Genomic DNA, 18,181 nt, shown 5'->3' with positions numbered 1-18,181 from the left:
AACCGGTTGCCTCTCACACACCCCCAACTGGGGACCTGGTCCGCAGCCCAGGCATATGCCCTGACTGGGAATTGAACCGGCAACCTTACATTTTGCAGGACAACACTTAACACCCTGAGCCACACCAGTCAGGGCTTGATTGGGATTTTTATACTAGTGTCTAACAAGACATCTAGGGTTGTAACAGAGAGTATTAGTCTTTTGGCTTTGCTCACTGCCATTTAGTGTTTGTAGTTACAGTATAGCTACTTGTGAGTTCATGTGAAATAAGCTGAGAAATAACAAATGAAAATAAAACATGTATAAACAAAAAGTAAACATTTTATATTCCAGAAGCCACTTACTATATACAAAAGTCATGCAAAAATAATAATCATCAAAACTATTATCTAATAGCTATATTCACATTTATTTAACATCACTTTCACTCCTTTTAAAACCGTGGTTCTTGCATCCATGACATTTAGTTACTGGCATTCTGTCACTCCTCCCCGTCCCCATCTCAGTCCTGGCGTCACTGTCCCAGCAGTCACTCTGGTTTTCTCTTCCATCTTAGCGAAAATGGTTGAATGACAGCCATGGTGTAGGTACTGACTTTTTATGTAATCTTCTTTAACCAGAATTTACGAAAGTATGACTTTTTTTTAACTTTCCCTATTGACCCCTTTCATACTTTTTTTAAACTTACTTTATTGTTGTTCAGTTACAGTTGTCTGCATTTTCTCCCCACCCCCACCCCATCCAAACCCACCTCCCTCCCTTGCTTCCACCCTCCCCCTTGGTTTTGTCCTTGTGTCCTTTATAGTAGTTCCTGAAAACCCTTCTCCCCACTGTCCCCGCCTTTCAGGCTTTAACAACTAGTCAAAGTATGTAGTCTGTTTCTTTGGGGTTTTTATTAGCTTAATTAAGTTGGAGGTTTTGAATAGTGAGTTAAAATCAGCCTTCAGCCAAAGATTTACTCCACCATGTCCTCAATGGCCATTCCTTGCATTATTAGTGTATATGCTGACACAGAAATGATAGTCACTTGTTATTATAGTTCATTTATTCGTGGGACATTTATGAAATAACTATTCTGCATTAGGCAGTGTGCTAGATGGCAAAACCACAGAGAGGAATTAAACGAGGTCCTTTCTCAGTGAATATTCCCTGAGTGGAAACAACAGAGATGTGAACAGGTAATTGCCATTTATCCTGATGCATGGTATACAGAAAATGGCTCAGGGAGTTAACAGGTTTGATAAAAATGTTGTAACTGCGTATACCGAAAGTTTTCCTTGAGAACTACCTGATTAACTTAATTCATTTAAAGTGGTTTCCCTGTAATTTGAAATTGGCATATTCCCATGTGAGTTGTCCTCTTGCTACCTGTACTCACATGTTTCCTGACAGGCCCACTCAGAATCGTCTCTCTTTTATCTCCTGTGAGCCGCCTCCTTTCTCTTCACAGCACTGCTCAGGCTGCTGCCCTCACCTCCCACTCTGGGCTGCCTCCGTAGCGGACATGCCTCTTACAGAGCCAAACCTGTGTTTATCTTACATACGCACCAACTTGTGAAGAGTAAATACATAATAAGAGCGTATTCATTTAGCCAAATACAGGAAAATAGTCAACAATTGACCACAGTGTAAATTGAGGAATCCATCTAAAAAGTGGACTTACTGTGTTCAAATAGACCTTCTTCATAGGAATGGGGAAGTGATAACTAAACCCATGACCATCAGGGGCATTGAGCAATTGTTGGTAGTACCACCAGTCACAGGTCACATTTGATTTCTTTCCCTGCCTTTCTGAGGAGCCTCATCTTCTTGAAGAATAATCATATATATGAGTTGAGTTTCACTCTTGCTTTTGTCCCTGAATTAATAACATTCTCCTGTCAGAGTTCTCTGAGATAAACTTCAGCTTTGAGGAAGTTTATGCTGTGAGGAAGTCGTGGCCTAGTTTGGGTGGTGCTCACAGTGAAAGGGGTGAGCAGCCATAACATAAATTACTTAGAAGAGAACAACAGGGCTGTCATATGGAGCCTGCTTTCCTTTCCCACAACCCCCCTCCCTCTCTCTGTCCCTCCCTCCTAGGAGCAATAGATTGCTGACTTGTCCCACTTCCCTCACAGATGATTTAAGCCAGAAATTAAAACCCTTGGGTGAGGCAGAACGAGAGTTTATTTTGAATTTGAAGAAACATGAATGTGAAGAGAGAGGTTTTGAATATGATGGAAAAATCAATGCCTGGGATCTGCATTACTACATGACTCAGACGGAAGAACTCAAGTACTCCATAGACCAAGAGATCCTCAAGGAATACTTCCCCATTGAAGTGGTCACTGAAGGCTTGCTGAACATCTACCAGGAGTTGTTGGGACTTTCATTTGAACAAGTGGCAGATCCTCATGTGTGGAATAAAAGTGTCACACTTTACACTGTGAAAGATAAAGCCACAGGAGAAGTATTGGGACAGTTCTACTTGGACCTCTATCCAAGGTACTAATGATCACACTGTTAGATTCAACTACTTAGGGATTCAGCTCCTACCCAGATTACCACTCTGGTCTTCCGTAGACCTCTTGTATGGTTCCTAGTAAAAGGATTAAAGGTGTGGGCTCTCAAGCCAGAATGCCTGGCTCCATTACTCACTAGGCAGGTTCTTAATGTTCCTGTGCCTCAGTTTCTTTACCGACACTACAGTCCTGTAAATGGGGATGCTAGTCCTACCTGCTTTGTAGCGTTACTGTAAGGATAAAATGTTTAATTACATGCAAAGCATTAATTGGAGACCACCCAGCATATAGCAAGTGCTTAATAAATATTAGCAGCTATTATCATTATCATCACCATCATCATCTAGTTTGTGCACTGCATTTGTTTAATTTAAAGTTGAAACCCAAAATGTTTATTATCCTGATACTCTGTCTGCCAATACTCTTTAAGTCTATGGTCACTAACCTGAGTCTGGCTGAGAAGCAACACGGTATGGTACGTCAAACTTGAGTTGGAATGTTTGAGCGACAGCATTTTGGGGACTCTGTTTTCTCCTCTGTAATATGGACTGATAATTGCTTTACAGGTTTGCTTTGTACATTGCACCATATAAGCAAATCACCAGGACTAGGTAGTCGATCAGTGGTAAGAATTAAAAATAGTATTGTCTCTGAATCATGTGGTAAGTGTAAACTCCACAGTGTTTCATCAGATAGGAAAGGATGTGGGTCACTTTCTCTCCAGGCTGCTTTCTAAAACAAAGCCAGCCTGTTACAATTACTAATCCATTTTACAAAAAGGCCGGAGGGAAGAAATTATAGTATCCCCCTAGTTTGATACCAAAAATGAATTTTTAATTCACAGACTTTGGGTGGCTTCAGGTGGCTGCTGGGAAGAAGGCTGGAAAACTATGTCATCCAGACAGTGGGCAGAGGTGCCTTATCCCCATGCTTTAAGGACTTACTTTCACTTCTGAAATAAGCTAAAAATAAACCCATGTCAAATGTAGATGGGTCTATTTTTAATTATAAAGTGTCAGCATATAGTTTTAAGCCAAGAATTCTTGCAGGGGAAATCCTTCAACATTGGAGCTTTCTGTTCCTGGGTCAAAGCTAGTTCTTCTCACCTTATCCTGTTATCTCTCTGCCAAAATATAATTGGTTTCTTTGAGATCTGACCATTGCTACCAGAACTCTGGTATAGGGACCAGAGGATGATCTTTTATGAGAGTAGTGACCAATGACCTACTTAATATTCACTTGCTGTCGCCTACATGTTTGCTTCATAAAGATGAAATGGGTTAACTTCTTTTCTTTGTCTAATTAACTCAAAAAAGGATATTTAGAGTAGGTTTAAGAAAGACCAGGGGTTTTTTTTAAATCACATTTCAATTTTCATTCATCAAATGCTGAGATTCTCAAAACAAAAACAAAAATACTCTGAAGGTTGCAACATAAGATTGCCAGTTAAGGACATTTCTAAGACTCACCATTATTTTTTTTTAACTTATTGATTTGAGAGAGAAAAACATCGATTTGTTATTCCACTGATTTATGTATTCATTGGTTGATTCTTGTATGTGCCCTGACCTGGGATTGAACCTGCAACCTTGGTGTATCAGGATGACCCTCTAACCAACTGAGCTACCCAGCCAGGGAAAAATCACCATCATTTTATAAACAAAATGTAAAAAGGCATAATCTCAGAATAAGGAATCCTTTAAAATTAAATAAATCAAGTTTATGTTTTAAATAAAAGGTAAAAACCCCTCCATGTCACTGATTTTAAAGTTGGTAAAAACTTTTAGTTTTAAGCCCTTCTTAAACTTTTTAAAAGTCTCCAGATATTTTTAGGAAAACTCAACTGTTGTTTCTCCAACATAGTAGCGCCCATATTACTCTTAAATCAAGAATACTTTTATTGCCTTTTGTAATATGCCAAGAGGTATAAAATATAATAGGATAACACTTCCCAGATGACTTTAGCTTTTCCCTGTTAAAAATAAGATTTGTGTATCTGTTTACTTGTTTATACTTTTCCAACTAATTAAATGAAATCATTCCAGGAACTCTGAAGGACCCATTACACAACCAGAGTTGGGCTGGCTGAAAATTGCACCAGATCGAGTGCACAGTGTCTGGTGTGCATGCCCTCTCCTCTGCCTGCCTGCCTTTTCCATTCCCCTGCCCACTCCTGCCTCCGCCTGGGCACGGTTCTGACTGATTGCCTGACTTAGAGCAGCTTTAGGGCCACAGCAAAATTGAGCATAAGATACAGAGATTTCTCCTATACCTGCTGGCCCCACACATGCATGCTTTCCCCCATTCTCAACAACCCCCACCAAGTGGTACACTCGTTACAATTGATGAAACTACGTTGACACATAATGACCCAATGTTCATAGTTTATGTTCGGATTCACTCTTGATGTTGTATATTCTATGTAAATTATTATAATGACACATATCCACCATTATAGTATTATTCAGTGTAGCTTCACTGCCGTAAAAATCCTTTGTGCTCCATCTACTTATTCATCTATCCCTAACCCCTGGCAACTACTGATCTTTTTATATTGTCCATAGTTTTACCTACTTTCTGAAAGTTAAATGTTTTAAAGCATCTTCTATCAAATACGTATCAAATGAGACTTAGTGACTGAGAGAGGCCAGGGCAACGTTGTTGCTAGTGAAGGGTGTTCATATCTCACAGACTTCGCTTCTGGTTCTCAGGGAAGGGAAATACAACCATGCCGCCTGCTTCGGCCTCCAGCCGGGCTGCCTCCTGCCCGACGGCAGCCGCATGATGTCTGTGGCAGCCCTTGTGGTAAACTTCTCTCAGCCCCTAGCAGGGCGCCCCTCTCTCCTGAGGCATGACGAGGTACGGACTTACTTCCATGAATTTGGTCACGTCATGCATCAGATTTGTGCACAGGTGAGTGATCTTGCATGGTGAACCTGCCAGTTGCTTTTCTAGAGGTTTTGTTTCTTCACTGCAGTTGGGTTTTTCCCCTTAATACGTTGTTTCCAGAAGCTATGTTCAAGAATTTCATAGGCTTTCTGCAAAAACACCAATTTTTTCTGGTTGTGTGCCGTTTCACAATATATTTTACTTCAAGGTGAATTCACTGATGAAAGCACTGACTGAATAGCATCCTGGGAAAAACAAGACTATCATCATGGAAGGGTTAAAATACTCTGCTTTTAACTTTTTTTTTTCCAGAGGAATTTGGTGTAAGCTTCACAGATAAGCAACTGCTGTAATCTGTCTCCTCTGCTTCTTAATGCTCTGTATAGTTAAGTGGTTTTCAACTGGCCCAGACTCCTTACTCCTTTTTAAATAATAAATATTTTGTAACACCTTTCTTTACTAGCCTGAAATTAAAACCATAGGTCATGTAGTGTAACCATGGGGAGAATTGGCCAGAGAGCGGAGGTGTGTGCACAGTGATCAGCAACTGGTTTTTCTGTACGTCTGCAAATGAAAAGTATGCTTATTCTTAACTTTATAATGCAGTCCAGTAAAGTAGGCCCTAACTATCCTAGGATAAACCTTATGAACTTGCTAAACTTAACTTCTATTGATTCATGAAAGCATCTAGTTCAATAGTTCAATCTAACAGTTTTAAAAACAGATGTTAACAGAAATGGAGAGACAGTTTTCCAAATTTGAAATCTCTGTATACCTCTAAAGGTAAACTTTAAAAAATAACCTTTTTATTAGAATAGTTTTAGATGTACAGAAAAGTTGCAAAGATAGTACAAAAATCGTCCAGGTACCCCTTGCCCTGATTCCCCTCTTGTTCACATCTTACCATATTACAGTGTGCGTGTCCCAACCAAGAAGCTGTCATTGGTACAGTACTCTGAACGAAACTCCACACGTTATTTGGATTTTACTAGTTTTTCCTTAACAGCCTTTCTCCATACAGAGGATATTTAAAATTGATGTAATGTCCTCACTGAACTTAAACGAGATTTTTTAAATGGTTTTCAAATGGTAATGCCTTGGCGTGGCTATGTACTAAGACATAATGAAGTATTCATGGATTTGCACTATATGTGAATAACCCTGATTCCAGCAGCAAAAATCCACAGGCTGATATAAGTGGCTTGTGTTATCAGCTCTGAGTCCAAGAATGGTGTTGCCATTGTCTTAGTTCATGTTGCTATAATGATACCATAGACCAGGCAGCTTATAAACAATAGAAATTTGTCACAGCTCTGGAAGCTGAAAGTCCAAGATCAAGGTCCTGGCAGATTTGGTGTCTGCTGAGGACCTGCTTTCTGGTTCAGAGATGGTGCATTCTCACCCTGTCCTCACATGGTGGAAAGGGTAAGGGATCTCCCTGAGGCCTCTATCATAAAGACACTAATCCCCTTCATGGGGGCTCTACCTTCATGACCTGCTCAACTCCCAGAAGCCCCACTTACTACCATCACATCGAGGGTTAGGTGTCAACATACTGATCTGGGGAAGGAACACAAACATTCAGTCCATGGCACCAGCGGTGACGTGATTTCCCCGCATGGTGAACACCTCTTAGGAAATTTCCAAATGAAAAAGTAACCTTACTTTGATTTACACAGTTGATCCCAATAGTTAGTGCCTTGGAAATTTAAAGTGTGTAAAAAGGATTTTGCAAAAATATGTAAAATGGAGTTAGTTTCTAGGCTCACTGAACTATATAGATTTGTCATCTATTTGAATGTCCAACAGGAACTACAAGAGATGTGGAGGATAGGAGACAATTTTTGTTGTCCTTCACGTGCAGTTCAGTCCCGGACATCCCGCGTCCCTAACCCCCAGAGTGCCCCTAATTACTGCAGTAACCAAAAATGTATCCACTCACTTCTGAAATAATACCATCACCTATGTTAAAAAACTGCTTATTTCTTTCAGCGTTTTATCCTGACATCTGGTGCTTCCATGTTTTATTTTTTTAAAAACCAGAGGGAATAGGAATGAATGTTCAGATAAAGGAGTCCTGACGTACTGATGCAAACACTTCTGCCCTCTGTTTAATCCAAGCAAAAGAAATCTTTCAGAATAACCTAAATTTTCTTTCTTAGATACTGTTAAAGTCTATTTGTACTGCAGTAGGATACCTGAAATACTTATTTTCCATTGTATTTCCATTCTGTGGCTGATGTTTTTCTTTTTAATTAGGATAAATCTAGTACCCACTTTTCTAAAGTACTTTTATGAGTAATTTAGAAAAATGAAATAATTTCCTTAATTTTAGACTTACGGGTGTTACTTAGATCTAAAATCTAGTTATGTACTTCTGCGTAAACAACAGCCTGCTTTTAGAACAATGGATCTTAACTTCGGAGGATCTAAGAACTACATAAAAATCTGATTTAAGCTGTGTATACCTCTTCCAGAAAAATACATGTACACTTACACACTCACATTTCTACACGGAGTTCCAAAGAGCTCACAGAGCTCTTGAAGCCCAGACCATAGTGGATTCCAAGTAACTCCTGGGTTATAGCAGTTTCCTCCTTATTTGGATGTTGATTATCAGCTAATGATTTCACAAGGAAGTAACTTGGTGTCCTAATCACATTTATTAGAATAAAATCGATCCTCAAATAGGGTTTTCAGTGCTATTGACGCATGCCCTTGTTTTCAGACGCAGGCCTGTTATCATGTCACATGTTTACCTTAATATCATGCTTACCACATATCCTAGTGCACTCTCCACAGCTCTGTTATTTTCACTATTTATATTATTTTTGATCCTTTGAGATGGCAGCTTGGGTAGTAGTGGAAAAATTATCTTGTTACTATGTCATTTTAGAGATACTTGAGTCATGACTAAAATATTTTGTTAATTTGTTTATTTACTTTTATTTATTCCATCAGTTTGGTGCCTCTTGAAACACTAGACTCTAGGCAAGGCTTAGCGTGTGCCTACCCTTATTCATGGGCATGGAATGTGCTCTACAGACGAGCAGCGTGTTGGTCCAGTCCCTTGCTTGGTCATCTCACAAGATTATCTTAGATTTCTTAGCTGTCTATTAATCTTTTCAAATGACCTATTATGCTTTAAGAATTTTTAAGGTAATTATATTTGGAACTAGTGATCACTACTTTTGTCTTGAAAGTATAGGCACGGATCTGTATATTTGCAGCTTTCTAATAATTTCAAAACCTTTCCACCGACCTGACCTGGATAGTAGTGAATAAGGAGTTTAATGGCTTTAATGTTCAGGGAAACACTTCTGACTTCTCTGAGAAACACATAGTGAATTAACTATTTGCTGTACATGTTTAGTAGATAGGTTTTAAGCTAGGGCAGCTCATTGTTTGAGTTCTCCTCGGTGGCAGTTTGCAAGTTTGATGGCCAGAAGAGCTCGTTGAAGCTTGTCGTAGGGATATTTGAATGTGTCGGCAGGAACATCCAGTTTCAAGCATGTAGATGCACTAGTTCGGTCTGTCTACCACCTCGTCATTCAAATGAGTTTCACTCCCATTTTCTGGTGTTTACACTGCAGGGTAGGTAATTTTGAAGATAGCAATCAAGAGGTGGTATCTCTAGTGTCTCTTCCTGTTTCACGGCTTTATAGTGGTTTGGGTTCTCAGTAATCACTGGCCTTTTGAACTCATATAAAAAAGAACAGTGATGCTTCTTAACAGCCTCCATTGAGACGCCTATGATGGTCTGTGGGTTAAGAGCATTAATCAGTTTCAGACGCTAGAGATATTTTAAAGCAGCACCTCACAAAGCCTTGTCAGTTAAAATTGAAAGGGATGGAAGGGCAAAAATTAAAACATAATTATTTATGATTTTTAAATAAACCATTAATTTGGTTGAAAGACTAATAGAGCTTCTTGTCTGCTTTAAGTATTTTTTGTTAGATGCTGTTGTAAATAAATGTATCCTGCATCAGTCAGTAAGGCACCCTAGTGTTATGACGAGAGCACTAGATTACAAATCGTCCGTGTATTTGTGGGTCTGGCTGTGTGACTTTGGCAAGTTATTCGATCTCCTGGAGCCACCTCATTCTTCTTACTCTTAAAATGAGGACAACAACGGTTCTCATACCTACTTCCCTAGGGTGCTGGTGAGAGATTAAATGATGTGTGAAAAGGTACTTGGTAAATCATAAAGTGCCATACATATTTCAAGTATTCTCGTAACTGTGCTTATATATAATTCACAGCTGTTGGGATCAGTAAGTAGCACACAAGTCATGATTTAAGAGTGGAGGCGTTGCCATGAGGAAAAGTACAGTCACTTAGGGTTTAAGAGAATTCACAAATGCTTACCCTCCGTGGATTTTGGGTGAGGATCTGTGGAAGGTGAGTGGAAACCATCAGGCTTCTGTGTGTTTTTGTTTTTTTTAATGATGACTGCCTACTTAGAAGTTTGATTCCAGAAGCAAGAGTAGAATAGGCAATTTAGAGTATCCAGAGTGGTAGGAGATTAGCTGAAGAGAAATGTTGGTATGTTATCTTTAGCATTAACACCAAGGAATAGATACTTGGGGAGGAAGTCTAGGACAAGCTTGGCCTGGCCAGTCAAAACCGTACTGGTCAGGCAAACTGGGCAGGCTAAGGAGTCGTAGCAGCCTGGATGTACTTAGCACTTTCCACGCACCAAACACTGTATACACTCAGTGCTGTACACTCATTAGTTAAATCTCTCCTTATACTTTTCTGAAGTAGATTCACCAATCTACTTCTATTATTATGCTATTATACTATTACTTCCCCCATTTCCAAGTGGAAAAAACTGAGACTTAGAAAGGTTAAATGATGGACCCAGGATCTGACTGTCATGCTCTCCACCACTCTGTTGTCTATAACCAGCCATTCTCTGTGCTCTCAGTCCATGCACTGGAGGCGCTATGTGATGTCTGAATTTGGTCTCCCAAGTATGCATTCATGTTGGAAGGACTTTTTTCTCCTACGTTTCTTAAATGGCACTTCTTCTAAATCAGCTGTCCCCAGCCTTTTTGGCACCAGAGACCAGTTCCCTGGAAGACAGTTTTTCCAGGGACCAGGGTGGGGGGGATGGTTTTGGGATGATTCAAGTACATTACATTCAAGCTTACCTCCTCTTGTGCAGCCTGTTTCCTAACCCTCACTGGTCCGTGGCCCGGAGGTTGGCAACCCCTGCTCTAAATCAATCTCCTGTAAGCTAGTGTGGAGTAAATGAGTTTTTCTAATTCCATGCATCCCTCTGTATAAGTCGACCTCTTAAGTTTCAATCCTGATAATATAGTGAACACCTATCAGCAGCCTCGTAGCCTTTGCTTCTTACCCCCAATCTTGTACACTGTTACAGTTTCCAACATCAGTGTCAGGATGTCATTTTTGTTATTTTATTAATTTGTGTGTTTATTTGTTTATGTATAATACATACTCACTGCCCCAGCTGGTGTGGCTCAGTGGATTGAGTGCCAGCCTGCAAACCAAAGGGTCACCAGTTCGATTCCCAGTCAGGGCACGTGCCTGGGTTGCAGGCCAGGTCCCCAATGGGGGGCGCATGAGAGGCAACCATACATTGATGTTTCTCTTCCTCTCCCTCTAAAAAGAAATAAAATCTTTTTTTAAAAAAGTTAAGTGTTATTCAGGTTCTCCCTATTACTGTTACTCCAGTGATTGCTATGTACACGTGAAGTTGAAAGTATGGCTTTTAATTATGTATTTATGGCAAAGCCTACAAGACAGTAGCACTTTTTTTCTTTTTTAAAAATATTTTATTGATTATGCTATTACAGTTGTCCTGGCTTTTCCCCCTTTTCCCCCCTTGACCCAGCACCCCCTATGCCCTCAGGCAATCCCTCACTGTTGCTCATGTCCATGGGTCATGCATATAAGATAAGTTATTTGGCTACTCCATTTCCTGTACTGTACTTTACATCCCTCTGGCTATTACATAACTACTTATTTGTACTTCTTAAACCCCTCACCTCTTAACCCATTACCCCACACTCCCCTCCCATCTGGCAACTATCAAAACGCTCTTCATATCCATGATTCTGTCTCTGTTCTTGTTTGCTTAGTTTGTTTTTGTTTTTTTATATTCAATTATTGATAGAGATGTATTAATTGCCATTTTATTGTTCATAGTTTTAATCTTTTTCATAAATAAGTCCCTTTAACATTTCATATAATAGTTGTTTGGTGATGATGAACTCCTTTTTTTTTTTCTTGTCTAAGAAGCTCTTTATCTGCCCTTCGATTCTCACTGATAGCTTTGCTGGGTAGAGCAATCTTGGCTGTAGGTCCCTACTTTTCATGACTTTGACTATTTCTTGCCAATTCCTTCTAGCCTGCAAAGTTTCTTTTGAGAAATCAGCTGACAGTCTTATGGGAACTTCCCTCTAGGTAGCTAATTGCTTTTCTCTTGCTGCTTTTAAGAGTCTCTCTTTATCTTTAACCTTTGGTATTTTAATTATGATGTGTTTTGGAGTGGGCCTCTTTGCATCCATATTTTTTGGGACTCTCTATGCTTCCTGGACATGCATGACTATTTTCCTTCACCAAATTAGGGAAGTTTTCTTTCATTATTTTTCAAATAGATTTTCAGTTTCTTGCTCTTTCTCCTCTCCTTCTGACACCCCTATGATGCAAATGTTGGACCTCTTGGAGTTGTCCCAGAGGCTGCTTACACTATCCTTAGCTTTTTGGATTTTTTTTTTCTTGTTGTTCTAATTGGTTGGTTTTTTTCTTCATTATGTTCCAAATCATTGATTCTTGGCTTCATCCACTCTACTTTTCTGTAAATTGTTCTTTATTTCGATTAATGTATCCTTCATTTCTAACTGGATCATTTTTATGCCTCTGGCCAGGTTTTGGGCTGGGTCTCATATCTCCCAAGATATCCCTCCCGAATTTTTATCTACCACACATGGGTGTCAGGCCAGCCCCTTTCACATCTGCTCCCCTACTACCAGTCTGGATGGATGCCGTTTCTTTAATTCTGTAGCTGTCAGACTTCCAGTCAACTTGATTTCTGACGGTTCTGAGTTAGTCTATATTTTAGTTGTAATTTTGATCGGGTTGTGTGAAGAGGCAAGCCATGTGTGCCTATGCCACCTTCTTGACCAGAAGTCTCACACTTTTATTTTTTTTAATGCCTTGTTATATAAACATCTCCATCATTCTTGGTTTAGGGGTAGATCAGACATGTCAAGGTATGGAGTGACTGCTAAAAAATTCAAAAGGGGATCACCTCCAATAGCCAAGATCAGTTCTCCTGAGGCCTGTTCATTTTCTTAAACATGATGCACTTATGGATTTCAGCAAATGCCTTTTCTTTACGTTGGAATTTGGTCTCATGAAAATAACACTTTAGTTTAACCACTAATTGGTCTCTTAATTGTATAGAAAAATCCCATAGGACTTTGGTCTTTAAATACAACATTTTCACATGACTTTTGGAGCTTTAGTTTAGATAATTTCCTCCAGCTCTCACTGTGTTGTATGAATTGAGAAGTTTCTCTCTCTTTATAAAAACCTACAATGGAGTATATTTTAGGCATCCTATTGCCTGTTTAAAAAGATAATATAGAAAAATCTCATAGTTTTAGACAATTTTTTCCTCTCGAGAACTTACAACTAAGCAGAAATCAAAGTTTACATTTCTTCTCTAGGCTTTTATTATCAAAATATTTCCTGTAGCAGTAATGCCCAAAACTTTTTGACATGTCACCTGCAAAAATAATTTGTTAATTTGATTATTTTGTTCATCTTATAGTACTCTGCTTTTTCTGGGAAGTATATTAGCATCAATAGTTACTGTGGCTTGGCCCTGGCTGGTGTGGCTCAGTGGATTGAGTGCTGGCCTGTAAACCAAAGGGTCACTGGTTCAATTAGCAGTCAGGGCACATGCCTGGGTTGTGAGCCAGGTCCTCAGTTGGGGGTGTGCAAGAGGCAACCACACATGATGTTTCTCTCCCTCTCTTTCTTCCTCCCTTCCCTCTGTCTACAAATAAATAAAATCTTTAAAAATTTTTTTAAATAGTTACTGTGGCTCATAAGTGACTATATTTGACACCCTCCAATTATTCTTATTGAAAACTATGTAGAGTACTTTTTAGGGTTCTTTGGAACCCACAGTTTAAAATGGGGGTGGTGTTTTCTAGATGTTCGCAGTCAGTGAGAACTCAGCAGCCATGCTGTTTTTCATGTCTGTCCCCCATCAGCTGCTAGATCCTAAGACAGTGGCTGACTGGATTCCTTTCTCTTTAGATTTAGTTGTTTGCTAGAAATTGAGCTTTTGAATTTTGTAGGTTCTTTGTACTCCTCATTTGAGAATTATTTCAATGATATTGCCCAAAGGGCACACAGAGAAACAGTGTGACAGACTTTCGGGAAATTAGTAAGCAGCAGAGTTATTTTTAGCTTTTACTCCTTGCAAACATTTCCTTTTGTTCTTTAGAAGACATTGTTGATCTGTTCATTCACTTGCTGTGCTCTCTCCCCCACGACAAGATGGCTTAGATAGAATAAGCTCTCTCTTCTCTCTTCTGCATGACATAACTGTGTTCATTCTTATTTTATTCCATTTTTAACTCATGACATAATCATTAGTTCGTGTTTTTTAGGTTCTGAAACCACCACCACCAACACACACATGCATTTTGTTGTTATTTGGGGTTGATTCTCCCTCTCATCTGCAAATACTGACTGAGAAATATTCAGACAAGCAGGATATACAAAATGTTTATTTTTATCTCTATATAAATGTGTGTGTATATATACTTTTATATATATATAATGCATGGTGGTAACTGATGGTATGATTTTGCCTTTATTTGCTGTTAGTACTTTTGTTTAAACTATAATCTTTAGAAAATTATGCAGTTAGCATTACAGAATCCCAGGTCCAGAATACATGGTTATGAAGGCTGGTGTTTTCATATCAGCCTCATGTTTGGTCTTTGAAAAACCTTTAGGTATACATAGAGGAAGTCAGATATCTACAGAAGCACACTGAAACCACACTTACTCTTCACATAAAGGCAAATTTGATAGGATTTTTCTACTTTAGATCCCTTCTAAGAAAACTCGGTCATTTTGTAACATTTTTAGCCTTTTATTTTTTTCATTTTTTCCCCGTAAGACAAAGAGGCATTACTGCAGTTATGGTTAAAATTGCGGGTTCTAGAGTCAGACCACATGGTTTCAAATCCTAGTTCTGTTGTTAATTGCGGTATGCCTCAATCCTTGTCTCAAACGTGGAGATTACAGTTTTTACGTCATACAATTGCTTTGGAATTCAAATCAGATAATTCATATAAAGACCTAGCATAATGTTTGGCATAGTAAAGTTTCAATAGATATTGGATGTTATAATTATTATATAACTTTGTTTTATCTAAATGTAGGATCAGTTATTTTAGAAGATTCTATTTGAGAAAGAGGCAAAATACTCAGTTTTCTGGAACCCTTTCCCTGAATTTTTTATTGGGATGTCCTCAAACACAGGTGGCCCATTCCAGCACCCAGTGATTTCAGTTTCCTTTGGCCCTTTGGGATTTGCAGCTCTTCATATCTAGAATCAGCACAATTATAATGGGCAGTCAAGCAAAACACTTCTTTGTGCATAAAGAGAGGAAGGCAGAATGTGAGATGACGTTGACATCTGTGCTTCTGCCCTGAGCCAAAAGCTGATTCGGTTATTTGCTGCTGAGTCGGCATCCCATCTGCTCCTTTCTCCAGTGGTTCAGTCCTTCTTCCTCCCACTACCCTCTAAGCCCCGGAGATGATAAAGTCAGGGAGTAAAGACTGGCATCTAAAGGTGCTGAAGTGGAAAACAAGACAGAGGTTCAGGTAAAGACAACAGAATGATAACCCCCACATGACCCTGCTGGGTAAATGCTAAGTCTCCTCTGCTAGTGGCAGTCTTACACAAAGTCTTTGGATGGTATGAAGGTTAAAAAACAGCCTGTTCTAGTGAAGGCCCATCTTTCTGCTCAAGAGCTTTTCTGACTTCTGATTCAGCAATTTACTAAACGTTCCTTTAAAAAAAGAAAAACAACTTTAGTTTTAAATCTTAGCCCAGACCCTCAGAAGTACTTTATTTTTATGAGGTGTCAATGTAAGAAATGTCTGAACCATAGAGAATTTTTTTATAAGAATTTATTTGAGCAAAATTGAAGACATGCCAGGAAACATTATCTCAAATGCTCCCTCCAAATGTCAGTTCTGAAGTTCTTTTAATATGTTTGGAATTAAGGAAGGAAGGAAGGAAGGAAGATTACATGAAGGTGGGAAAAGGCATGGTGGGAAATCTCTGATTACATTACAGGATGGTAAACAGATTATGTTCTCTCTCTCTCTCTCTCTCTCTCTCTCTCTCTCTCTCTCTCTCTCTCCCCTATTTATTGCTTTAGAGAGAGCAAAGGGGAGAGAAGAGAGAAACACTGATTTGTTGTTCCAGTCAAAGATGCATTCATTGGTCGATTCTTGTTTGTGACTTCACTGAGGATCGAACCCACAACCTTAGCCTACTGAGACAGTGCTCTAACCAGCTGAGCTCCCTGGCCAGGACTATGTGCTCTCTAGATGATAGTCTTCAGAGGGGTCTGAAGAAGAGGCATTTCAAAGGTGTATTAACCCAGATGCACAAAAACAATGGATGGGGCTTTCTTAAGACAAACATAACCTTTTACTAGGAAAGTTACAGGCCTGGTGTGTGACAACCCACTTTAATCTACCCAGTTAGAAATTTATGATCAGATGACCCTCTGAGGTTACTTTTGGTCACTGACTTATTATAGCACCCCTTTTTCATTCACAGAGGGTTGCTTTAACTTTTGAGTATATTCTTTGTTTCTCTTTTCCTTTAGCTGCATTATCTTACCTCTCTTGCCAACTAATATATAACCCTAACTCCCACTGAAGTGGCTTCTCATTTTTAAGGTAACATCTTCTGCCCAATCTGAGAGGTACAACTCAGACTTTCTGTAAACATGGTTATCTTAGACCCACTCATTTAAAGTTGAGAACACAAAACATCACACATACTCAAAGAGGATCTGTAGTGTTGTAATTTAACTCTGTAATACATTTTGACTAAAATCTGAGTAGTTAAGTAGTAGAGAAAAATCAGCTTAGAAATCAGTGGGAAATCATGATTTTTTTCAGTTATGATTGATGAATAATAGTTCCATGTTTGTTTATAATTCAAAAGAATAAAATATTACTTCAATATAGAGTAGTTTGGGGGGGCGGTATTTTTCATGCTGCTTGGCTGCTGTGTTTTATTTTCATTCAAGTTTGAGTTTTTCTAACCCTTCATTAAAGGGGCAGTTGACTCTGATTCTGACTTAAGTTTTAGAGAATCTTGTTTATATAATTCATCACCTATTTCTTTTTCATTCGGTGTTTTTTTTAAAAGACCTCTATGTTTACTTTCTAGACTGATTTTGCACGATTTAGTGGAACAAATGTGGAAACCGACTTCGTAGAAGTGCCATCACAAATGCTTGAAAACTGGGTGTGGGACATTGATTCCCTCCGAAGACTGTCGAAACATTATAGAGATGGAAGACCTATTACAGATGATCTGCTGGAAAAACTGGTTGCTTCAAGGCTGGTCAACACAGGTAAACCTTGTAATTTTAGAGAAGGAAAATAAATTAGAATTGCTTAATAAAAAATTGCTGGCATCTCCCATAGAACTAGTTCCCCTTTAATAACAGTGGTGCCCTAAGAGTGCTAATATGTGCAAGACCACTAAATATATTGGAATACTGAAACCTGGGATTATGTCCAAGAAAAAAAAAAATACAGCTACTTGTAAATCTTAAATGAGACGTTTTGCTTCCATTTTGTAATGAGTACTACAGGAATCAGTTTTGAAATCTATCATCATGTGATATTAGAACATACAGTTCTCTTCTATAAAACATGCCCAAACATTCTTATGTTATTAGGTCTTCTGACCTTGCGCCAGATTGTTTTGAGCAAAGTTGATCAGTCTCTCCATACCAACACAGCGCTGGATGCTGCGAGCGAATATGCCAAATACTGCACAGAAATTTTAGGTGTTGCAGCTACTCCAGGTATGCACATGCTCTTCTGACTTGAGTTCATTTTCCCTCTGTAGTGCAGGGTATACTCCTCACATTGCCAGGGCAGGTAGAGTTTGTCGGGCAGATTACCTAATGTAATTTGTTTCTGACATCTGTAATCAGGCCGTGACTTTCAGGTAGCATAGTCTGTCCATAGTATGAGTTATCCTGTCCAAATGTGCTGGGAGGAAAGGTGGCTCCAGCTTTTGCAGCATTTTAGTGTAATCAGGTGTGAGCAATTGGCCTCCACCCTGGAGCACAGAAAGTCAGTCACAGTTGGCAGCGCCCGCCCGACTCCTCCCTCCCTCTGTGCACCGTGACTTCCCAGTGCCGCCAGTGAGCAGCTGGCAGAAGGGGCCGTTCTAGAGAGAAGCACTGCTGCCAGGTTTCCCACTCTGCTTCTGAGATGAGTTTGACTTAGTGGTCTCTGACCTGACGCTTGTGAGATTCATGTGGGTAGCTGCACACACATGTGCTTACATTTATATTTATACATTTGAAGCTAACATGTAATTGTGTTTACACGCAGTTAAGACCTTTTTCACCAATAAGTTGTTAGATAAATGGATCGGTCATATTTATAAAGATAATGAAGGTCAGACTAGTCACCAGAGTCGTCCAGGCTCCGCACTTCTTTCTGCGACCTGTTTGTAGTGGACC

At 39.3% G+C, this 18,181-nt stretch overlaps 1 protein-coding gene across 5 annotated transcripts in view; it reads left to right on the top strand.

The window, feature by feature from the left end:
• NLN (neurolysin) overlaps positions 1-18,181 on the top strand; it is a 73,233-nt gene that overhangs the window by 42,958 nt on the left and 12,094 nt on the right. For all 5 annotated transcript variants that reach the window (XM_024578433.4, XM_024578434.3, XM_053913181.2 and 2 more), the window contains 4 exons: positions 2,118-2,484; positions 5,213-5,414; positions 16,867-17,053; positions 17,384-17,512. In XM_024578433.4, coding sequence (XP_024434201.2) covers positions 2,118-2,484; positions 5,213-5,414; positions 16,867-17,053; positions 17,384-17,512 — 885 coding nt within the window. The remainder of the gene's footprint in view (positions 1-2,117; positions 2,485-5,212; positions 5,415-16,866; positions 17,054-17,383; positions 17,513-18,181) is intronic.

The sequence above is a fragment of the Desmodus rotundus genome, chromosome 1 (assembly GCF_022682495.2).
Source record: "Desmodus rotundus isolate HL8 chromosome 1, HLdesRot8A.1, whole genome shotgun sequence".
In the NCBI taxonomy this organism is placed as follows: domain Eukaryota; kingdom Metazoa; phylum Chordata; class Mammalia; order Chiroptera; family Phyllostomidae; genus Desmodus; species Desmodus rotundus.
This window is presented reverse-complemented; position numbering and strand designations above follow the sequence as displayed.